This window comes from Electrona antarctica (genome assembly GCF_951216825.1).
Source record: "Electrona antarctica genome assembly, chromosome: 13".
NCBI classification, from domain to species: Eukaryota; Metazoa; Chordata; class Actinopteri; order Myctophiformes; family Myctophidae; genus Electrona; species Electrona antarctica.
Window position 1 is genome coordinate 29906513 of NC_136794.1, and position 25270 is coordinate 29931782.

The following is a 25270-nucleotide window of genomic DNA, read 5'->3' on the forward strand; positions in this document are numbered from 1 at the left end:
GATGGGAAGGGGCATTGCAATTTCAAGGACATTCTCTGCTTGTGTTCCATCTTCTGTCATGAATGATGTTGTTCGGTCACTAATCTTATCACACCTGAACTAGTGCCCTGTTATTTGGTCAAGTGCTGCTGAGAAACATTCAGAACAGAAACTCAGAATAGAGCAGCCCAAGTGATTCTTAATTGTTCTTTCCGTACCAATGTGGGTGAGATGCATAGACAATTATCATGGTTAACCGTAGAGGTGAAATTACAATATTGTCTTTTGATGTTCATGCATAATGTTATTTGGAACAGCACACCGCACTTCTTTCATGAACAGATATTATATACAGGTTTCTGTCATGAACATTACACTCGTCAAGTGAGCTCATGTCATCTGGTGGTGACAAACCACAACCAAAATAGTATGAAGAGAACTGTTTTACATAGATCTTTTTCAGCTTGGAAATATGCTCCCTTTAAATCTGAGACAAACCAGAAGCAGATATTCGTTAAAAAAATTCCTTAACATAAAGTCCTTTATAGATGAAGTTTTGTTTTTTTCTATGTTTTGTACCTTATTCTTATTGTATTTTTTATTTTTTGTGTAAACACTATTTGTTACTATTGGTCGTTGTTGTCTCTGTTAAATGCAGAGCGACTGTTTTAGCTGATTTGTGTGGACCCCAGGAAGACTAGCGACCACTTTGTGTGGACCCCAGGAAGACTAGCGACCACTTTGTGTGGACCCCAGGAAGACTAGCGACCACTTTGTGTGGACCCCAGGAAGACTAGCGACCACTTTGTGTGGACCCTAGGAAGACTAGCGACCACTTTGTGTGGACCCCAGGAAGACTAGCGACCACTTTGTGTGGACCCTAGGAAGACTAGCGACCACTTTGTGTGGACCCCAGGAAGACTAGCGACCACTTTGTGTGGACCCTAGGAAGACTAGCGACCACTTTGTGTGGACCCCAGGAAGACTAGCGACCACTTTGTGTGGACCCCAGGAAGACTAGCGACCACTTTGTGTGGACCCTAGGAAGACTAGCGACCACTTTGTGTGGACCCCAGGAAGACTAGCGACCACTTTGTGTGGACCCTAGGAAGACTAGCGACCACTTTGTGTGGACCCCAGGAAGACTAGCGACCACTTTGTGGAAGCTAATGGGGATCCCAATAAAGAATAAACAAGCAAGTCACTTGGTGCTGCGCTATGAGCTTGTCAATCTGCTATTTTTAAAACAAATCGTGAACATCTGTGCAAATCTTTCAATACATATAAAGTGTATCTTTAAAGCTTCTGAAGGTCCCTGTCTGGGTCAAAATATTTTGAGATGGGGTTCTGTGGCTAAAAACATTATTTTGGGGGTCCATTACATTAAAACGTTTGTGTTTAGAAGGCATTTGTAGAATCGGCTTCAGGCCTAATGGTTAAGTGAAGTACTTGAGTGAATGCACTTTCTCTCTCCCAGGGGGAATGGCATCCAGGCAGAGAGGCTGCCTAGGCTGCATTAGAACTGTGACCATCTCTGTCTCTCTGTCTCTATCTCTCTCTCTCTCTCTCTCTCTCTCTCTCTCTCTCTCTCTCTCTCTCTCTCCCCCTCCCCCCAGGGGGAACGGCGTCCAGGCAGAGAGGCTTCCTCGGCTGCATCAGAACTCTGACCATCGGTGGCGTGACCTTTAACCTGGAGGAGCGTGCCAAGATGACCCCCGGAGTGAGCTCCGGTTGCCCTGGTTACTGCAGCGGCTCCAGCAGCCTGTGTTACAACAGAGGGAGGTGCCTGGAGAAGAACAGCGGCTACGTCTGTGACTGCTCCCAGTCTGCCTACGGGGGACCCTCCTGTAAAGAAGGTGGGTTGATGGATGACTGAGCAACGCATCACCGTGTTCTGCGTTGTGAGCTTTTATATCGGCTGTTTTCACTATATATATATATATATATACTGTATGCGCTGCCCTGAGGGAAGACAGTTGGCAGGGGGAAAAATATCTCAAGTCTGCTTGTGCGGTACTGTAGGTCGACTTAGTGTCGTCATGCGAGTGTTAAATGGTTAATTGAGGTGTATTGAGAAGAACAGTAGCTATAGGTGTGTACACGCCTGTTTCCTGTCTGCCCACGCCGGACCCTCGTGTAAAGAAGGTGGGTGACTACGACACAAACACACACACACATGGAAACGTTTATACCCGTAGACCCACAGCACAACAAAGTGAAAGTTCCCTAGAGATTCATCTAAGTGATCAAATCCCAGTAAATCGGACGTACTCGGAACAGCCCGTTTGGGCAACACCAGTCACCAACCATGTCACATTCAAACATACTCAGACCAAACCGTTTGGCAACACCAACCGTGCCACATTCCTGCTACCGTGCCACATTCCTACCTCGGGGGGGAGGTAGCAGGTTTCTTCCTGTTGGTGACATCACAGACTGACGAAATGTGGGTTTACTTTACAGTATCGGAGCATACTTACAGCTAATCGAACGGTAAGCTAATATGAAGGCAGAGCGAAGCTACGGGTGCCTTAGAGTCTCAGTCAAAAATTTAAAAAAGGAAAAAAATCAGAATATTCTTCTCTCGCCTGATATCATTGAGGATGCGCTAGGACGTGTGTACGCGTCGATTGGGTTCCCTAGGACGTGTGGAGCCGTCCTACGGACGGAAACGGTTAATTGTGCCCAACTTCATCATACTACAGTGTCACACAAAAGCGTCAAAAGTAGCAGATCCACAAGCAAGACGTGTTATGAGCTTGTAGATCTGCTACTTTGGCAGTTTTTTAATTTGAATCCTGAAAAGTAACAGTTTTGGACATAATGAGGTTTCCACCCGACAGAGACAATGTATGCTCATGCAATGGGGAGTTTATTCGGAGGGCTGTGTGAAAGATGAGATTGAGCTCCTTTTCAAAGTTATGATTTGCAAACCTAATTTCCACACACTGGGTGAAACACGTGCATAGTCATTAGTCAGACATTGCAAATAAATCGCGCACACATTATACATACAGTATATTGAGCTATTGACGATAACAAGTCTCTCCTCGGCACTTCTTGTCTAGCTACATGCTTCCCATGTTGACGGTGAAGTTCAGTAGCCATATTCTCTCTCTCTCTCTCTCTCTCCATAGCCTTGTACTTATATGAGGCACAGTATTTGCACCTGAATAAAATGTCCTTGATGTATTCAAGTTGAATGCTGTCCCTGCATTTTTATTTAAATCTTTTCGCTGTAAGCCCCATTTCTGTAGCGAGCAACATAAAAGTCAACAATCCCCGTCTTCAAGCGAGTAAATATAGTGTTGCTTTCGGGCAAGAAACCATCTCCATATTCTAACATTTTGTGTTTTTTCGTTATCGTACTGTATATACTTGATCATACTACAGCGTCACACATTTGAGATTGTTGATCTGATGCTTTTGCGTCGCTGTTGGGCAGAAACCTTTTATATCCGTATCCCAACTTTTGTTTTGTCGTCATTTTTAAATTTCGTCGTAAAAAGAGTGTCGTGCTAAAGCAGTGACAAAAGACGATCTACAAGCTCACAACGTGCCGCGTGAGAGGTTCTCCTGGACATACAAGGTTGTCAAATTACAGACAAATCTTCACCCTGTTCCGTCTATATTGAGGGCTTTTTATATGTATATTTTTTCTCCCTCTCCGTCTGTTTAGTGCGCATGTGGGCGAGATGTTCTCACACTCTCTCTCCCACATAGAAGTCATGACTTGTTACGAAACTCTGTACGGAAATCTTTCCGGAACGCTCCGCTCCAAGCCCGGGCGTGTATAATTATTCAATATATTCAAGTGAATAAATTTTAGGACCGAGACGAATGAACAGGGGAAGTGTTGTGCTCGCCTGCCTCGCGTTAGCTAGGTGCTGCTCTAATATGCCAGCTAGCTCCGCGGAACGGAGGTGTCAGGATAATTGATATTCCACCGGCTGTATGCCAGTCGACGGGCCTCCAGTGTTGGAGCTGATCAAAGTGAGAGAGAGAGAGAGAGAGAGGAGAGAGAGAGAGAGAGAGAGAGAGAGAGAGAGGAGAGAGAGAGAGAGAGAGAGAGAGAGAGAGAGAGAGAGAGAGAGAGAGAGAGAGAGAGAGAGAGAGAGAGAGAGAGAGAGAGAGAGAGAGAGAGAGAGAGAGAGAGAGAGAGAGAGAGAGAGAGAGAGAGAGAGAGAGAGAGAGAGAGAGAGAGAGGATGACAGGTTTTAGCTGCATGGTCTGCTGCCTCTGGCTTGTCTGAGAGGGGGATCAAACACTCACCCGTAATATATGTATATGTATTATAGCACAATATCACAAAACATCACATTCCATTTATTCTTTCTGTTTTTTTATTCATTTATGTATTTTTTTATTCGAATCATAAATGTATTTGAGCACATGTACCATTCTGTATGATAAAGACATTTTACATTTCGGGAAGCCGAGACATTTTAAATGGTCAGAGAGAACTCAATGAACAAAGTTCATTGAGTTCTCTGACCTCGAACAAGTTTTTTCTGTAACCCCAAATGTAACATTTTGGCCCTTTTGATGTCCCAAAAATTGATGTCTGCAATATGTAATATAAATGGCAAGAACAGAACAGAACAGAACTTTCTACTATAAACCCATGCATTGGGTGGTGCAAATGGCTTCCCACCTGAAGAAGAACGGATACATGAAGAGGAGGATTTTCCCAGCGGATTCCTCACAGATTTCCCAGCGGATTCCTCGCAGCTCGCGTCAGTGCAACCACACTTGCAATTTCCCAGAATTGCACCTTACTAGTTTATTTGTTTTATTTATTTATTTATTTAGTGTGTGTGTGTGTGTGTGTGTGTGTGTGTGTGTGTGTGTGTGTGTGTGTGTGTGTGTGTGTGTGTGTGTGTGTGTGTGTGTGTGTGTGTGTGTGTGTGTGTGTGTGTGTGTGTGTGTGTGTGTGTGTGTGTCCAACATCTACTGTATATCAACGAATTAGCAAAAACGTTAGAACAGTCTACAGCACCAGGCATCCCCTTGGCAAACACAGAAATCAAATGCTTACTTTTCGCAGATGACCTGCTGTTGCTGTCTCCAACTAAACCAAGGAAGGACTACAGCAGCAACTTGATCTCCTACACAAATTATCCCAGACATGGGCCCTGACAGTGAACCTAACTAAGACTAAAATCATGATATTTCAAAAAAGATCCAGCCGCCAAAACCATACATTTTTCCTAAATACAATCCCACTAGAATAAATAAAAAACTATACCTACCTTGGCCTAAACATCAGCAGCACAGGAAACTACAACCAAGCTGTAAGGACCTGAGAGACGAGGCAAGAAGGGCATTCTATGCTATCAAAAGAAACTTCAAAATAGACATCCCAATTAAAACCTGGCTTAAAATACTGGACTCTGTGATAGAACCAATTTCCCTCTATGGTTGTGAGATCTGGGGACCATTAGCAAACCATGACCTTGAAAAATGGGATAAACACCAAACCGAGACCCTACACACAGAATTCTGCAAATCCATTCTCCGTACCCAGCGAAAAACACCAAATAATGCATGCAGGGCAGAATTAGGACGATAGCCTACCCACATAATCAAAATAAAAAAGAGAGCACTTAAGTTCTACAACCACATAAAAGAAAGTGACCTAGATGCACTCCATAACAAGGCACCCACACACAGCAAAACTCTAGAGAGATGCACCCTCAGCCAGCTGGCCCTGGAACTCCAGGCACAAACACAAACAGAGCCACGAGATAGAAAACCATTGGACTAAACCAAATTATAAAACGGCAAAAGGAAAACTACCTGACACATTGGAAAGAAGCAACACAAAAGCAGAGTAAACTAGAATGCTATCTGGCCCTAAACAGAGAATACGCAGTGGCAGAATACCTGAGCACCGTGACCGACCCAAAACAAAGAAAAATCTTAACTAGGTACAGACTCTTGCGATCGAGAAAGGCCGTCATAGGCAGACCTGTATCCCGAGAGAAGACAGACTATGCACCCACTGCACACAAAATGAAGTGGAAACCGAGCCACACTTCCTAACCATCTGTAAAGCACTTATTTAAATAGGTGAAATGATTAACGCCTATACCCATTGCAAATAGACAAGCTATATGCTTGTCATTGTCACTTGGAAATAAAATAGGTAAGGACGTCCATTTATACCAAAATCTAAATGCTATATTATCACATGGATTATTTATAGGTGTCTGATGTCACACTGCGCTCCCGTGATCAAAATCATCTCGCACATAATTGTGCTTGCATATGTTTTAACATAGCCAGTAAAGTCTAAACTTGTAACATTGTAAATGTGTTATATCGTTTTTAATTGCGTGATTTTAATTGCTTGTACAGTTGGAAATATACTACCAATTTCATATGATGTACGCCTTTCCAAAATATATTTTCCCACATGAATGAATACATGTTTAGATGCCTGTCAGCTGGTCAGACAATGCTGCTCTGCTTGTCTATGGCCGAAAAACGGGTACAGACAAAGCATACAACAGCTCCCGACCAAATGTAAGATTTGGCGTGGCGTATGTCAAAGTTCAAAGTGACGCTGGAAGGATAAATGCAGAAAATGGCCGTGATTTTTCCGTACGGTACACCCATTTGTGGTGATAAATTGATAAATGTTTTTAATGTATGTGGTCTCTCTCTCTCTCTCTCTCTGTCTCTCTCTCCATGGCCATCTCACGTATCAGAAAGCCAATGTCTGTCTGGGGTGCTCACACAAGCCAGAGTACAAATTGAAATGACCCCAAACATGTTTGAAAGTGAAATATCCCCTCAAGGATTGTTTTTATCTTTCCTTCCGTCTCCTTTTCCTAACCTCGAACTGTATGAACTGACAACAACACAGGGAAAAGAAAGAGAGAGAAAATAAAGGTAAAGGCTAATAATGCCATTTTTCCCCCCTCTTTCGGCCTTTTTTTCCTGCTCCGTGTGCCGCAGAGGTGTCTGTGTCCTTCGACAGAGAGTCCTCGGTGACCTACACCTTCCAGGAGCCCTTCTCGGTCATGCAGAACAGAAGCTCTCAGGCCTCCAGTGTGTCCAGAGAGAGCAGCAGAGCCAGAGAGAACGTGGCCTTCAGTTTCCTCACCTCCCAGAGTCCTGCCATGCTGCTGTCTGTCAGCACCTTCAGCCAGCAGTACATCGCTGTCATCCTGGCCAGGAACGGTACGCTAATACAGTAGATACTTTTTAATAAGTGTTAAATTGCTTTATATTCTGATAGTAGTCGTTGCTATAGAGAGTTTGTTCAGTAACAGACAATGCATTTTAATGTCGGTATACCAATTTTATCCAATCAGGAGAGAGAGCTCAGACAGGATACAGATTAAACAAGTGGAATTGGAAGTGCTGAAACAAAGACACGAGCAGACAAAATTGGAACTGGAACACTATTGGAAATTAAGCTGATAAATGCGTCCTGAAAATGTATTTTTCTTTTTATCAAAGAGCTGGAGAGACATGGAGACTATATGAGAATATAGAGCTTTTAACCAAAAATATTACTTACAGTAATGCACGTCTCAGGGCGTAGGGTAAGTACTGGGAGCGTATGGTAGGTGTGGCGCCTCACCTCGGCAATCTACAGCGTCTCCCACGGGTCTGGCACGTTGCAGCGCCCTCGTTGCTCGGCTGCACAATAAGCCAATCCGACCTACTTACCTAAAGGAGCATTTTTGCCTTTTTTTCATCATAATTTCCATATACAGTATGGGCCCTCACTAACGCTCACAATGTTATAGTGCTATTTCTAGCACTATAGTCTAGAGACTTTCAGGCTACTCTGAACTCACTCTGTGTCATTGGTGGTCATTCCAAACAAGATTTCAATGTTTATTTTATTATTAGTGTCGTTGCCCTAACAGTGCAACCAGACTATAGTAATTGTCACGCTTTATTATTATTTATTTTTTTCTAGAGTAACCTCAAACTTTGGCACACTACTTAGTTTTGGCGCCACACACTTGAGCCATATGTCAAATCGACCGGCTTCATCGGGCTTCATGCTTGCTTTTTTTTGCTACGAGAAATGTTGTATACCGGTAGTTTGATATTAATGTATTTGTGCATTAAATTTCCCCATTGACTTGAATAGGAAAACAAAAAATAATTAACAATTAAATCGGTCTGCTTTATGGTGGCGCTATAACAGCCCACTTTATGTTTTGGCCTATGACTCTTGAACTGTACAGTAGGTTGTAAAATCAAATTTTATTTATTTTATTTTATTTTCCATGGATTTATTGGCTCATGACGCATCTCCCCATAACACTTTTTGCTCCTCCTACAGATTTTGTCCAAATCTCACCAAAATCGGTACTCCGGACCTTTCCGATTAAAACACCACTGGCAGAATGTTGATAGTCCATATCGTTACCGTAATTGGCTTCCGAAGTTAGTGGGAGGGGCCTATTTTACAAAAATACCACAAATCATGAACCAAACGTCCAATCCACCCCAAATCTGAATCACATGCCAAGGGTGATGTCAACACAGAGCCAAAAGCAATTCCATTTTCATCCATAGGGTAGCCGCAAATGCCAAAGATGTAACCGTTTGTTACAAAAATATATGTTTTTGGGGGATAAATCCCCCAAAAATTTAATTAAATTACTTACATATGATCACAGGGGTGACGTGATCCTGCAATTGGCTAGCAAAATTAGTGGGAGGGGCCTATATTAGCAATTGAGGCAACCACACTGCAATTTTTCCAGAATTGCATCTTTCTAGTTTCATTGATTATTGATGCAAGAACAATGGATTTATATTCCACAGTGCTAACTTTTTAGTAGGAGAAAGGATGTATTTTCGATTAGGTTATAGAATCCCGCCCAGACGATGTCATTCAGTCATTGGTAGTCAGCTTTCTGAACTGTCATCCATCCTATTAGTGAGGACCAATTATATGAAGATTATGGTTGTAAATGGATGTCCCTTTAACCCACTTAACTCTGAAAGTGTACAAATGGAACCAAAGGGACCACTTATGGGTTAGAATGGGGCGGCAGTGGCTGTGCGGGTAGAGTGACTGGATAGGAGGGAACCGCAAAGTTCCCAGTTCGAACCAGGGCTCCCCCAGAGTTAGTGCCGAAGTATCCTTGAGCAAGACTCTGAACCCCTAATTGCTCCCGATGTGCAGGTTGGTGCCTTTCATGGTTTCCTCCGGCATCGGTGTGTGAATGTAATGCATAATTTCTCAGAGATTTAAAACTAAAATGATCAAATGGGGTAAAAACTGGTCAAACAGATCTAACTGACATTGTGGGTGTTTTTCTTTTCCAGGGAGTCTACAGATCTGGTATCGGCTCCACGTGGACAGAAGGCCGGACGTGTTCAACCCCGCCCCCAGCAGCCTGGCAGACGGACGGCTCCACCGTGTCAGAATCCACCGAGAGGGAAGAGACGTGTACATCCAGGTGAGCAAAAATATCAAAAATATTGTTGCTGTCAGGCAGAAACCTCTTATCTCCATATTCTAAATGTTTGTGTTTTTTCGTAAATTAACGCCCTCCTACTTCGTACTTCGTACTTCATCATACAAAGCTTCACACAAGACAAAAGCATCAATTCATGCTGCAATTCTAGCTTGTGAACATATGAAGTTTCCACCTGACAGAGACGGTATACTGTACCAGAAGTCAAAGTAATCATTATGCAGAAGGGCCCATGTTTTTTTGGGTTTTTTTTTTACTTTAAAAATAAATGTAAAGGGAGCTTGTAGATGTGCTATTTTCAAAATATTTTTAAACATTTTATACTATTTAAAACTATTTCAAAAATGGGACATTCTACATAAAGATTACTTTCTACTTTTGGTAAGTCAGGGGCTCAGGGTTTCTCAAACCAGGTACCCAGGTGCGGACTTGTATACTTTGTCATCCTTTCAACACCGTTAAGCATACTTACAACCTTACATTTAGATGCCATTGGAACTATGGCATCTTAACTATTTGTTAAAACGTTTCATTCAAAGTCATTCAGACCCATTTCATAGTCATAAACAGAAACCAATAGTACGGGGCTATTCAACTAAATGGTTCAGGGGGCCACATATATTGTCAGAAACCCAAGGGGCCGGGGCTGGACTCCAGCCGTGCATGACGAGTCTGTTTCATTTCTATCCAAAAGCCCTTGAATATGATGGAATATGATTAAGGATTACTGTGATTATGGAAAGCTCACATTTCATATCACACACATGTGAGTACTTATTCCATCACTAACAGCAATATTGGAACAGTATAAAATTGAAGCTGATGGATCCAGTACAGTAATGACATTCCTGGAGATTGAGGCATGCATGTTTTGTGCTATCATGCATAGCGCACACAAACACACACACACACACACACACACACACACACACACACACACACACACACACACACACACACACACACACACACACACACACACACACACACACACACACAAATAATGCCTTGTACAAAGGACATAAACACTGCCAGTACAGTCAGTCAAATGGATAACAGCCAGGACACAACATATAAATCATTGCATAGGTGACATTCTACTAAAAAAATAATAATAATATTTTTGTATTTGTTCCAAGTCGGTACCAAACCTGTTTATTCAGCTAATGGTATAAGGTACCAGAATGTATCTGTTTATATAGCTACTGTAATGTAAGATACGAGAATGTATCTGCACAAATTGATCTTTGACTTTTGAACTTACAGTACAGTAGCTAGTAGAGGTTCTACTAATCCTTTTTTCCCACCACTGCATGTTTGTAAGCCAGGTGTCCCGAGAAGAAGGATGCCTTCCAAAGTGTTCTTCACAGCCTCTAGTCTCAACAGAGTGTTTTCATTGTCGTCCATCTAGATTGACAAGGACACGGACCTCCGGTACAGCCTGTCATCCGACGCAGAGTTAATCTCAATCAAATCGCTGACTTTGGGGAAAGTCACAGGTGAGCCACGGACGGGTATGAGGCATGAGAAGGAGGAGGACATTTTTGGTTGATGTGCCTGGAGATGATGAAATGACGTATAGCTGCGTTCAAGGCCCCTCCCTGCTTGTAATGGTGAAAATAAAACAGGGGTTCTTAAGGCGTTGATGAAGAGTCCACCTTTGTAATCCATTACCGCTGAATGCTATAGCTGGGGGAAAGAGGCACCTAAACGTCCTTAGATATCATAAAACGCAATGTCAAATTAGAAGGTAATGAATTTGTCTAGTAGACATTAGGCCCAGTGTCTCATGTCATGTTGTGACACACTGTGACTGTGAGCTTGAAGATCAGCTATTTTCCCATGTTTGATTGATTGATTGATTGAATACTTAATTGAATATAGATTGATTGAATACAAAAATGTAAACAGCACAGGGTTGTCACAGCTTGCCATCTGCTTCTGTTCTATGCATCTTATGCATCCATAAAGCTCCTCTTTAATGGCCTTTGTCGTCTTCTCTTGCCTCGCAGTTCCACCTTCAGCATCCTTCTCCCTATTTACCCTCATCGCTCCTCTGCATGCATGTGAAAACCGTCTCACTTCTCTTGTTTTAGCCCCAAACGCGACACAAGCAAGCATTCTCAATTAAGTTTAACTTAGGCTTGAATGCTTTTGCCGAGGAAATTGCTTCTGCCGTCATCTTACTCGGATTCTGTTGTCGAACATATTGTAAATGCACCGCAAATTTAGACTGGAGTGTTTCAGACGCAGCATGATCACTTTACCCATTAATCTGGAAGCTAAATGAAACTCTTAAGTGAATCATGCCTCATTTGTTGAACACAAAACGCACAATAGCTCAGGGAATGAGCAAATCTATGCTAATTGACACCATGATTTGCATTTCAAAAGCAAACAGTTTTAATTTTAGCACTGAGGTAGCATAGGCAGATCTCTGGGTTGAATGTTACGGATAAAGTTACGGATAAAGAAAGTTTGCAGCCGTTTTAGGTTTGATGCAGGTCACATAGTGTGCATTAGAACTTTGTGAAGTACACTTACTGTCATTCAACCTAAACTGCATCCCCCGAGATGTTGAACAGATGCAGAGAAAGTTTAGTATTTTGTCAGACAGGAAAATAAAGGTGCCAACTGGAATGGAAACTGGTTCTTCAGAGTGATGCCCTATGCCTAGAAGAACAATGTTTTGGTTCTTGAAAGAACATTTCAGACCTTAAAGGAGAATTCCATACTAGAAGGCTTTCTTACCTTTCTTTGTAGTTGTTACGTCCCCACCAAAGAGGTCCAGGTGTTATTTTGTGCAAAAGCTCCTTATTGGCTATTTCCCCTACCATAAGCCCTCAATGAATTGCATTGAATTGAATGGGAATTGAATGGGGCTATGGGGTGTTGTGCTAATTCGCTTATTTCCAACGCTCAAAATTATTATTTTTTTCTATCCTCTCTTCATAATGTAAATAATATCCCAAGCGGCACACTTTACTACTTATTTCGATGGAAATAAGCGAATTAGCACAACACCCCATAGCCCCATTCAATTCAATGATATTCATTGAGGGCTTATGGTTGGGGAAATAGCCAATAAGGAGTTTTTGCACAAAAAAACACCTGGACCTCTTTGGTGGGGTTGTAACGACTACAAAGAAAGGTAAGAAAGGTGAAAAAGCCTTCTAGCATGGTATTCTCCTTTAAAGTAAAAGCTCACAACTGCATTGAGATTAACTGTCTTGTAGATCTGCTATCGGCGATTGTTCACACGCTCTTTTAGGCTGCTCAACAGTGCCACTCGGGGTCACCCAGCGGTATTGCAGCTGTCCGTACCCCAAACATACAGACAGACAGACAGACAGACAGACAGACAGACAGACAAACGAGGCATGAGTTATGCCTGTTCAAAGTGCCTGTTATTGCTGCTTGCACCTTTTGTACACATTTTCATGTACAAACTTCTTTTCAACTGGGATTTCAGATAATGGTCCATAGATTGTGTGTAGAACGTTTCACGCAAATTGCTCAAAAATATTATTATTATATATTCAATGAAAATCATGTGTGTTGAACGACACATGGAAACCAGAATACAGTGTGGTTGCCAAATCAGGTCCATTATAATAGATGCCCAATTCCCTTTAGGCTCTCATGCATCCGCCACAGCACTGGTGTGCTAATTTTAACTCTTTGCAAAGCAGCACAAACAAGCCACCATCACTTACAGTGTACTCTATGTACTCTCTAAAGGATCAAAGGGGAGACATTTACCTTCTTGACTGGGTTATGTCTCCTAGGGATCTATTAAACTAAAATAAATGCCGGGCCCGGCAAAAAAAGACTGCTGGTAAACACGGTGGCGATGGCTACATGTGTTTTCTTTTCTTCTTATTTTTTTTAAATGTCGGTTTGGGAGGTTGGAACTCCCTCTAAATTACCCCCGGTGGGACGATGATGGTAATTATAGTTTTTCTACCCAATTAGATAAGGGATTTTAAAAATATATATATATATATCATGCAGCTGAGTTTGACCTTTATGTCGGCTTAAAATATAAGGCATGTAGTCCCCTAGTAATGAAGGTTATTATAGTTTATTTTTTTGTTTTCACAATTCGTGTTTTATTTTATTAAGTATTAACTTTTTGTTTGTTTTTATTGTTTTCTCTTTGTTTTTTGTGTTGGTGTCACCCATGTACCTGCATGGCTGCATCCCACTGTCCAAATAACTAACTAACTTTCTTTCTTTCTTTCTTTCTTTCTTTCTTTCTTTCTTTCTTTCTTCCTTCCTAGGCATGGATGTGGTTGATGAGGAGGTGAGGCAAGCAGGCTCCAGGGGTTTCATTGGCTGCTTGTCGTCGGTCCAGTTCAATCACGTGGCTCCCCTGAAAGCGGCGCTGTTGAATCGAGGAAGCTCATTGGTCAGCATCCGCGGCCAGCTGGTGGAGTCGAACTGTGGTGTGCTGGCAGACTCCAAAACATCAAGTGAGCCGATAATGTTTAACTATATTCTGTATAGGCACTGTATTGATGTTGATTGATGAGAATTGAAGTATGTCACCCATCCATCCATCTTCAACCGCTTATCCGTAGTCGGGTCACGGGGCAACAGCTTACACATTTTGCTGGGGACCCCCTGGAACCCCCACAAGGACCACTGGGGGTCCCCGGACCCCACTTTAAGAACCACTGATGTAACGGGCACAGTATTTAATGCACACGCGCGAGTGTTGATTATAAGCAGACGAGACTAGGCATTTAGGGATGATCAAATATGTATTTGGGACGAACAGAGACGATACATATCCATCTGCTGGCTAGCAGACTGGCTAATTTAAATCTGTGCTCCGTTTGCAGATCTCTCGCTCACTCGCCCACTCCCTACCCACATAATGCACTGAAAGGAGTTAGAGCTACTTGTATAACTGCCATCCTAGATGGGCACTCTATCTCCATACTCCATATCATTGCTGTCGGGCAGAAACCTCTTATCTTATCTTATCTACATACATACATACATACATACATACAGTATATATACTGTATACAGTACAATACAGCATTACACAAAAAGTTGGAAACACGGTGCGTCACATTTACACTGTACATCTGCTACTTTCGAATTTGAATCAGTTTTGGACATATGAGGTTTCCATCCATATGTATTTTTTTCAAGTAATCTCTGTGGTGCCACCCACATTGCTCTTAGGAAGCATGTGGTTGATTGAATAGTTTAGTGCTGGGTGTAGGCAGCACACTCTGTGTGCCTCGCTGTCACACTCACACGCATTTTAGCTAAATCCCACTGGTGGGCAAAGCACTCGTTCCCACGTGCTTGAGTCAAAGTATAGACACTCAAATATTGCTCCACTACAAGTGAAATTGCTCTGTTAAATTTGTACTACCCATTAAGACCTGAGAGACCGATTCTACAAAATAATGCCTTCTAAATCAGTAGTTCTCAAACGTTTTTGTGCCATGGATGGACCTCCGCAATGATATACCGTATCTTTGGCCGCGGACCCCCATCTGAAAATGTTTTATGACAGGGACCCCCAGAAGAGAAAATATTTTAAATCTAAATTATTCAGCATTTTTCAAACACTTTCAAGATGTTAAAAAATGAGTGGTGCAAACCACTCCAACAACCAGCTTTGTCTGTACCCGTGTACCTATACGTGTACCCGTGTACCTGTACGTGGGACCCAAAAAAATGAGCATGGTTACTATGGTCACCGACATTACGTCAGACCACAGCTGATCAGGCTATATAAGACCTTGCACCACTCAGTTCACACGGGTGTGATTTTTTAATAGCCATAGCTAAAATCTAAAATGACACAGAGGCTAAGCAAACCCTTAGATCTCCATATATGGAGCTGACCTGTTCTGACATTCCATATGTTGATCCTTCCTCTTCGACGTCTCCCTTTTGACTGATACCTGTCCATTTAAACTCTAGACGGGCCTGCCCCAAAGTTATTAGTGCAGCCGCGCCCGGCAGCCGGCAAACACTAGAGTTCTCAACAGGCCCGAAAATTAAGGCCCAGCCCTACCTCCCCCTCATCATCGCCACCCTAAGATCCCCATATTGGGAGCTGACCTGTTCTGATATATATACTGTATATATCATATACTGTATAACTTAGGCGTTATTTTATTATTTGCTGCACAACGGTGTCATGCAACACATTGTGAAATGAGGTGATGTACAAGCTCACACATCACAACCCTAACCGGTGTGATGCATTGTAATTGTAACCATGTAAGATAGGCTATTTTCTTTTTTGAGTGGTGTAAACCACTCCTACAACTGGCTTTGTTAGTGCAGAAAAAATGAGCATGGTTGCTATGTTCACCCTGTTCACCCGGGTGTGATTTCATTACGTCAGACATGATTTTTGAGTGGTGTAAACCACTCCTACAACTGGCTTTGTTAGTCTGTGCAGAAAAAATGAGCATGGTTGCTATGTTCACCCTGTTCACCCGGTGTGATTTCATTACGTCAGACATGATTTCATTACGTCAGACAGGCTATATAAGACCTTACACCACTCAGTTCACACGGGTGTGATTTTTCTAAAATGTTGAAATATTTGGAAACGTTTCGCCTATAATGGCGTGCCCAAAATATGTATTTTTTGGTTGTTATTAAATTATCAATCAATCGATTTTGTATATATATATTTTTGAGTGGTGTAAACCACTCCTACAACTGGCTTTTGTGTGCAGAAAAAAATGAGCATGGTTGCTATGTTCAAAATAATTTCTGACGTAATTAAATCACACCCGGGTGAACTGGATGACCGTAGCAACCATGCTCATTTTCTCTGCACAAAAAAAGCCAGTTGTGAAATCACATCCAGGTGTGATTTCATTACGTCAGATCAGAGCTGATCAGGCTATATAATACCTTACCTTATATAATACCTCACATCGGACAAAAACTCCAGCTGAATCAACTTCATGGTCACAAATCATCACATCAGAAGACGAGTCTACCTAGCCAAAGATCTTTAACGTCAGACATTACGTCAGACCACAGCTGATCATGCTATATAAAACCTTACACCACTCAGTTCACACGGGTGTGATTCTTTTTCTTCATAATTGATAAAAATCGATTGATTTGATGAACTGATACACCCCCCTATTTTATGTTGACACCAACATGGATACCATTTTAGGTATGAAAGCCCTTTCAACTTGTGCCGATCATTGAGATACGATGTGTGTGTATTTTTCCATTCCATTTGTCAGAAGGTAAACTAATGTGATTGATGAACTAATCCATGTCTTGTGCTATCTCCCCGTGATGTGCTGCCGGATTGTTCAGAGACGGCAGTCGACAGAGGCAAGGAGCCATTAAGAAATGCTTCACAAAGCAACTCGGCAGTAATTGGAGGTGAGATTTCTTCTTTCTCTCTCTCTCTCTCTCTTTCTCTCCCTCTCTCTTTCTCCCGGATACCCCCCCACCCAGTTGTTATAGTGCTCAATTGTCAAAGTCAGTCTCCTGTGAAATGAGCCCCAGCCTATCTGCCGACGTGCCTCTTGCTCTCGCCGCCCACATTTCCGTTGAATAACGTGTCTGTCAAGACAGGATAACGCACAGCAATTTAGGCTCGTCTGTGGCAGAGAGCTGGCCTTCTAAGTAATTATACAGTAAGGGGTATTGTTTGCACTGGAAAATAAAATATGTCTCAGTCGTAGAATGACTTTCAGTCAGATATAATTGTGTTGTCTATTGCGATAGAATGGATTGATGAAACAGCAGACCAAATACATAGTTTGTTGGTGATGAGCTGTCCAGGTGACACAGATGCTCGTTACTGGACTATATAATATATATAGGCTATATATATATATATAGGCTATATATATATATATATATATATATATATATATAGCCTATATATATATATATAGCATATATATATATAGCCTATATATATATATATATATATATAGCATATATATATTGTATATATATAGCCTATATATATATATATATAGCCTATATATATTATATAGTCCAGTAACGAGCATCAGTGTCACCTGGACAGCTCATCACCAACAAACTATTTCAAACTAATTCATAACTTCAAACATTAAAACAATTTAAAAACAATAGCAGATCTACAACTTTGTCACATTGCAATCGGTTCTGTGCTTGTAGATCAGCTATTTGCTACTGTTGTGTGACACTGACTGTAGTATAATAAAGTATAGGGCATTCATTCAAATTAAATTAAATAAAAAAACGATGAAAGGTTGAACTACTGTATGGCGATACAAGGTTTCTGTCCGACAGCAATTAAGAGCAGCTAATAGCAGGGGCGGAACTACTTTGGGCCGGGCCGGGGGGAAGACCGCATGACCGGGCCTCACCGAACCTGACTCCCAACAGCCCCCCCCCCCCCAGTTGCTGAGATTGAGCAGGGAGAGGAGTTATGTGTGTGAGGAGCTGATCACAGTCACAGATAGAGGGAAAGTGTTATATTTGGCCTATTATTTATGCTATATATTATTGACCGCGTCTGTGTCACAGTCTCACAGTCACAGACATTGCGCAGCAGTGCGCACACATGCTAGAGAGAGAGACAGAGACAAAGAGGTGCTGCGTGTTAAAACATAAATAGGCTACTCATCTTTGTGTTCTGTTTTACCTTATTGCTGAGTGACACACACAGGGAAAAGCAACAAGGGGTTTAGAAGCGAAAAAGTCCGTTGTGGAGAAAAGGAACTACACACATGCACTCCTCGCAGTGATTAGCCTACTAATGATTGACAGGTGCTGCCACTTTTGGAGCGTGGCTGAGGATGTCTGTTGGAGAGAGTGTGAGGACTCCACAGTGCTTGTACAGTCCAGGCTGGACTGTCCAGCGCAGTATATTCTCATCAGACATGATATTTTGCTAAAGTGTAGGCTATTATAGGCTATAGCTATAAGCTCTGTATCTGGTTAATTGCGGGAGGATGCGGGATTCGTGGGGGCCCGCTGGTTTTATCTGTCGTGAGTGACTGTGTAAAAACATCGTCCATCGATCATCTGACAGCCCGGGCCCCCAGGAGGTCCGGGCCGGGGGGAGACCACACCCCCATCCCCCCCGGTAGCTCCGCCCCTGGCTAATAGGTTATTTTCAGTATTGTTTGCTTGATTCCCATATCAGTGCAAGGACAACAACTTTTCTCCTCGGGTGTATAGATTCCTCCCAGGGCCTTTTTAGCACCACATCTCTGGGGGAACGCTGGAGGTTTGCACTCCATCCGTCTTTCTGTCCATCCCACATCTTTGCTAGGACGGCAGCATAATTATTGTTGTTGTCGGGCAGGGTTAAGGCTCATTCATACTCCAGTTTTATGTGAGTAGCAACTCACCTTTTACTGTAGGGGATAATCTTATCACCTAAACGGTGATAACGAGTCGAGGCCACGTGATGTCCTCTGTCTGGTTCAGATGCGCAACCCCCATGCCTGTAAAACCAAGGGGTCCTCCCACCCAACTTCTGTCACATCAGTGAATGAGGTGACAGCCCAGAGTGAAAGGGGAGATGTCGGTCAGTAAACACAGAGACATGGGTCAGGGTGAGTGAGTGGTGAGTTGCTACTGGCTGGCTGGCTGGCACACAACCGTTTCAGATGGGGGGGATGCGCGGCCAAATTCATTTCAATTTGGGGGGACATGAAAACGTTTGAGAACCGCTGATATGCTAACGAGTGTGTGTGTGTGTGTGTGTGTGTGCGCCCCCTCTGGCTCCATGTCCAGGTGTGGTAACAGCGGTGGTCTTCAGCGCTCTGTGTGTGCTGGCGGTGGTCTGTGGCTTCCTGTACCAGCAGCGGCGGCGGGGGAGCGGGGCCCAGAGGAGGAACGGCAGCATGAGCGAGAAGGAGGAGCACAGACACAGCCTGGAGACGGCCTACCGGGCCGAGTTGCACCTGCAGCACCACGGCAGCGCCGTCAGGGACAACATGAAGGAGTACTACATATGACACAACCAACCAACGAACGAGCCTTCTCTAGCCATCGCTTACCTCTCTCTCTCTTCTGTTTTCTGTCCAGCTGTCTAGTACGCCCCCGCAGGATTAAAGCGTTGCTCTGTCTGGGGGGGCCTTTCCCTCCGCCCAGGTTAGGACGGATTAGAGGACAGCTCGGTCTCCGAATAGAAAAGATAAACTTGTGGGAGCGAGCGATCCCCCCCCTCTCTCCGCCTATCCCCGTACCCCATTACGTGTGTAGATATACACTGTAGGACAGGTATTTTAGCTGATGATGATGCTGATGTTGGTCTGTCTGTCTGTCTGCCAAGCCAAGCGCTGGGAGAAACACAAAAGGAAAAGGAGACAGTGCCATTTAGAGAGCGAGATGTATGGGTGCAACGGATCATATGCCCTTCGGGAACACAAAGGACACCCTGGGCCAGGTTGGCATCACTAATGGATGAAAACGTCTAAAACGGTCCCTCAGGTTTCTTCGGCAGAGAGAGAGGAGATGTGGGACAGTGGATATGGGATGTGTGTGGAGCGGGTACAACGAGCACCAGGAGGAAGGCTAGCAAATCACTATACTGTAAGGCATGAAAGAAAGCCAACAGAAAAAGACAGCCCTAGACACACATAGGACAAAACAAAAAAAGGGAATGCAAAGTGAATCTTCGAGCCTCATGGACCCCTGCCTTCTGAAGTCAATTTGGCCAATGACATCAATGCAAGTATCTATACGGCAATCCTTGAAGAAGCAATCCTTTCTACCCCAGGGCCCAGACACATCCCCGGCACTATTCTCGTAGGAAGGCAACGATTAAGGCAATGCAGGGTCTCAGATGTTCTGTGTCAGTGCATAGAGAGGCTTGTTGTTGGCCCTAACGTGACAGTGTAGTAGTCAAAACTTTAGAAGATAATACTGTATTTTGTCAAGACAGCACCACCGGATTTGCCTGTAATATTTGACATGGGTATATATCTTCTGTTAAGCCATTGGCATCTTTTCAGACTGCAAAGGCTGGATTTTTCCACAGCCGGAGTGCATTTAAAAATAGCCTAGTAAACCGTACACAGTAGCATCTGCTGTCTGTCCCCTCTTTGCGGAGAAAGTTTCTCATCAAAATCCCATTCGAGTGACTCCCGGACGGTCAGGCGCTCCTAAGCATGTTCAAAGAGCTAGCATAAACGAACGTTTTTTACTGTATTTTGCCCTGTTATATCTCTTAGTTTTTTCCTCATTTTTGTTTTGTATTTTGTCGCTGTCGGGCAGAAACCATGTATCTCAACATTTTTTATGTTTTATGTTTCGTTGTCCACTTAATGCACTACGTCGAACAAGAGTGTCAAGCCAAAGTAGTGAAAATGGCCCCTGTGAGCTTGTAGATCTGCTATTTTCATTATTTTCTGAAAATGTTGCCTCCATTTCCTGAAAAGTGACTTTTTTTTGGAAATACACAATTTCCACCCGACAGCGACGATTTGTTGCTTTTCAATCTATCCTCTTCAAAAAGTGACATTAGGTATATTTTTGGGTTGTTTTGCATTGTTCTTTTTATGTTTCACAAGGCTCTCAGTTTGCGGATAAATTGATGATAGATAGTGGTATACAAATGCTTTATGGATTTTGTTTTATATATTTTATATATAATATTTCCTTTTTTTTATTTTTTCTCACGGTAAAAGTAGAAGATCAGGGGTGGCAGAGTGAAAACATGACTATGTCTAATCAACAAATAAACGTTGGGAGAGAACTTATTTGCGAGCGTAGAATTGGCGCTGTTTAAGCATTCATTCATCGTGCACAAATAACCCAATTGAACTGTAATTAACTGCAGATAATATTAGCGAGCTAACACCTAGTACACAACCCTGTTTTTAATGACATTCTGAATCAGAACACACAAAATGTCCTGACATTTGATAAAGGGGAAAATGAAATGTGTTAGGGTAAATAAGCTTTCTGCCAATAGTCTGTGTTGTAAGATTGGGCTCATCGTTATGCAGAGCGTTTTCCTCATCAACCAACTGTTAACAAGCACTCAATCACATCAAGTAGAGATTGACAAAAGTATTGTCTGAGAACTTGTTTTCTTTCCAATTAAAGTGTCCTTGACAGCAAGTTATAAATAACTTTTTTTGTACTCATGTTGATATCGTGGTTATTTAAACGGGCCGTTTTTGTATGGCTATAATTGTACAAGTATACTATGAATATATGTTTAATAAAATCAGACATTCTTTTTGGAGAAAAAAACTAAAACAAAAATGGAATGCTTTTTCCCTGTCTCTTTGACTCGCTCTTTGTCTCTCTGACTATCACTTGTTCTCTCTTTATGCACTGCGTCGTAACAGAATAATTGTTTTATGCATCTTAACCACTTCCCTATGTTCCCTATGTTGGGCATGTCATTAGAGGCCTTTATAGATCTACAACCTGAAAATGGGTCACATTAGGACTTGTAGAATTAGAAAGAGCTTGTAGAATTGTACTGATCCGGCTGACCTACAATAAAGTATATAGGGCTTAAGTGGTTTTAAAAATATATGCATGAATATTGAATAGATTAACCTATTTGTTATTAATGCAAGACAAAGAGGCTATCTATTATACATTTGAAAAGGTGTGCCCAAGTGCCCAAACCAGGAAAATAAAGTCACCAGCGACTACGTCACTGACACGCTGCAACACGCTGCAACACACACTGCAACAACACACTAACACGACACAGCCTTACCCTCCGCGTCGATCCACGGCTATCTCCTCATGTCGCGCCGCACGGCCACACTCAACAACACCCGCGTAAAAACTGTCATTGCACTGCCACTAGAGCCGCCTCCCGTCCACACTCACAAACAACATCAATATCAATAATAAACACAAACACGCCACAAGCACCGACACCCCCGCCTAATTTGTTGCCAGGTCTATGAAAACAACCCCAGAAAAAATGCCATTCAACACGCTACTTACAACTCGCTTACAATTCGCGGACTTGGCAACACTGCATCCTGTTTTCCCATTGGCTACGGTTGCTACAACACGCATTTGCACTGCATCTTGGGAGCAACACAGCTTAATGTAGGGGTCACCGATTGCTGTGCTACATCCCCCTCATGTTCTCACCACCCCGTTCGGCTACACCACACACACTAACCTACACAATTCTCCACATGCAACACAGGGCCCTTATTGGCTAGCCCCCTCACATGGCGATCCCCACGCAGCCAAACACAGGCCAGCCACACACACACACCCACACACACACAACGGCCACGTTCGGAATTATCGCACTGAGCGCACTGTGCAAATGCAATGCAAACTAATAGGCGAGTGTGCTTCGGTGCGGTATTTCCCAACTCGCCCATCTCATCGACACAACGCGCGCAGTCGGATGCCAAGGTCTTCCGCCCATTATTCCTTTCCCAGTCTCACCACACCACGGACTCATTGTAACCTCGCATCAGTGTCACTGCAGACACGTAATCACACTGTGGAGGATTTGTGACTGAGTGACTGTGTGTGTGTGTGTGTGTGTGTGTGTGGGGTTTGATTTCAGCATGTTTTACACTGCACAGTTGCGCAGTGCACACCATGGGACAAATCGGCTTTTCACCCCCTGCCACTGTGCCCACAAACGCATGTACAAGAGGAAAACAATCTAAACATTATATACTAACGTCAGCATCGGGCACATTAACACACACAAGCGTTATTAGTTGCGTTTTCTTATTGAAGTGCCTCTGAATTGTAACTGTGCGTTTATGTCAGTCAGCGATGCGATCCGTTGTTATTCAGCCACGCACGGACTGGAGAGAGGCGACGTGTTTCTCTCCCTTCGGCTCATGTAGCCCTCATTGTAACTACAAATATTGTTCCCGAAGAAACAATGTGGGGTCACTGCAATCCAAAAGATTGTAGGCCTACTATAATGCAGTCAAGGTCCCCACAAAAATATACTACAGTATGTTCTGCTCCATTCTCAACATCTTTTGGTTTCCAAAAACACTAACTTATTGTAAGTAAACCAAAACAGTAAAAAGCAGTTTCATGTGTGCTTATTTTAATTTAATTTAATTTGCTTTGATGTGAAAATAAAATACAACAAATAATAATAATACCCATCCGTTAATACATGTGAAGGGCACAATACTGGGTTTAAAAACACAGCTGAAACATGAAGTGGAGTCTGTCAAATCTCGCAATTTCCTTCTTCCCATTGCGCTGCAACGGAACTAGGATGAGCCGCCCGAAGGGCGGCGAAATTCTAGTATACTACAGTATGAGAACAACAATAGAGGGTATGCGCATCGAGTGGTAAATCGAGTGGCAAAGCAACATGCAAAGTGAGTTTAACATTGTTTAACGTTGTTTAATGCAATCAGATAGGACTTTTCTGTTTGGATGCATGGGTTGTCAACGCCAGAAAGTAGTTTTTTGCCAGTCAGTAGGCATTCCAGCATAACTTACGGGTTTGATGATGATGTCACACACATACCCTCTATTGGAGCAAATTCTTCTGACTACAGTGCAAACCATTACTTACCGATCATCCGCCATGATGTTGCCGGTTCAACTCTGTGCATATAGAAAAGATAGGAAAAGTGCAGACCGGTGCTTTCTTGGATATTGTGTGGTTATGTGGATGACATTTTTGAGTGGTGCAACCACTCCAAGGAACAGCAATGCCCCTATGTCCTAACCTATGTCCCGATGTTTAGAGTACCAATAGGGGGTACTGTTGCACCACTCGCTTCAGACTGGTCTGATTTTTATGTAAACTACATTTGCAGACTTCAGCCAAGTGTGCCAGCATTAACACTGTGGATGTCCATAAAAGCCGCCTGCCGATGTCTGGACTAATAACCTCATAATAACCCTAATAACCCTGTGTTGTATTTGCACCTGTTTTATAGAGGCTACATGCGTGACTGGAAATTATGTGGGAACGCCTAATGAGAAAACACTACTTTCTGTCTTTGACAGCCCATGCAGTGAAACCTACAAGTCCTATCTGATTGTATTAAACAACATTGCAGCTGTACAGAAAGCTTGAATTATTATTATATATCTGCAAAGTATTTCTTTCATAAAAACAAAGTGTAGAATTTGGAAGCTCCCGTTTTCAATAATGGAACGTCCTGCTGCCTCCTTCATTATAATTTAGAAATTTAGAAACCGCTTAGAACCGTTGAGTTCATTCCAACGAGCGTTTCCAAACTCTTATGCTCCACGCTGCTCAATGTACTCTAGATTAGTTAGGGGGTGTGTGCCGGTGGAAAGGTGATTCATGTGCATAGTCTCTATTGCCAACTGATCCCATATCCCCTACGTTATTTCATTTACTTATTTTTGTCTTAAAAGGTTCAAAAGCAGATGACAAGTTATGAGAAAATCATTAAACCACTTTTAACCTGGTGTTCCCCTGGTGTGAATTCCAATCTGGCTTCAGAACATCCCACTCCACTGACACATGCATCCACATACCACATCAAACACGAGGTAGATGCTGGCAAATACTGCGGCACGGTCATGCTGGACCTCCAAAAGGCTTTTGACACCGTGAACCACTTGTGAACCACTAACATACTGGTTAACAAACTAAAAGCAATTGGTTTTGATAGCACATCAGCTGGATGCAATCCTACCTAGAGGGGAGAGAACAGATGGTGGATGTGAACAGAACACTGTCCCCACCCCTCCCAGTGAGCTGTGGCGTTCCACAAGGAAGAATACTAGGGCCTTTACTGTTCCTAATATATGTAAACAACATGACATCAGCTTGTGACTGCAATTTGTTCCTGTTTGCAGATGACTCAGCACTGCTGGTCTCGGACAGGAACAAACTGCAGGTTGAAAAGGCC

At 42.8% G+C, this 25270-nt stretch overlaps 1 protein-coding gene across 1 annotated transcript in view; it reads left to right on the forward strand.

The window, feature by feature from the left end:
- LOC306935093 (contactin-associated protein-like 5) overlaps nt 1-21548 on the forward strand; it is a 132228-nt gene extending 110680 nt beyond the window's left edge. The window contains exons 18-24 of the mRNA XM_079517950.1: nt 1596-1835; nt 6943-7167; nt 9286-9419; nt 10849-10936; nt 13721-13912; nt 16764-16832; nt 19194-21548. Coding sequence (XP_079374076.1) covers nt 1596-1835; nt 6943-7167; nt 9286-9419; nt 10849-10936; nt 13721-13912; nt 16764-16832; nt 19194-19417 — 1172 coding nt within the window. The 3' untranslated portion in view covers nt 19418-21548. The remainder of the gene's footprint in view (nt 1-1595; nt 1836-6942; nt 7168-9285; nt 9420-10848; nt 10937-13720; nt 13913-16763; nt 16833-19193) is intronic.
- Nucleotides 21549-25270: the final 3722 nt, after the last annotated feature.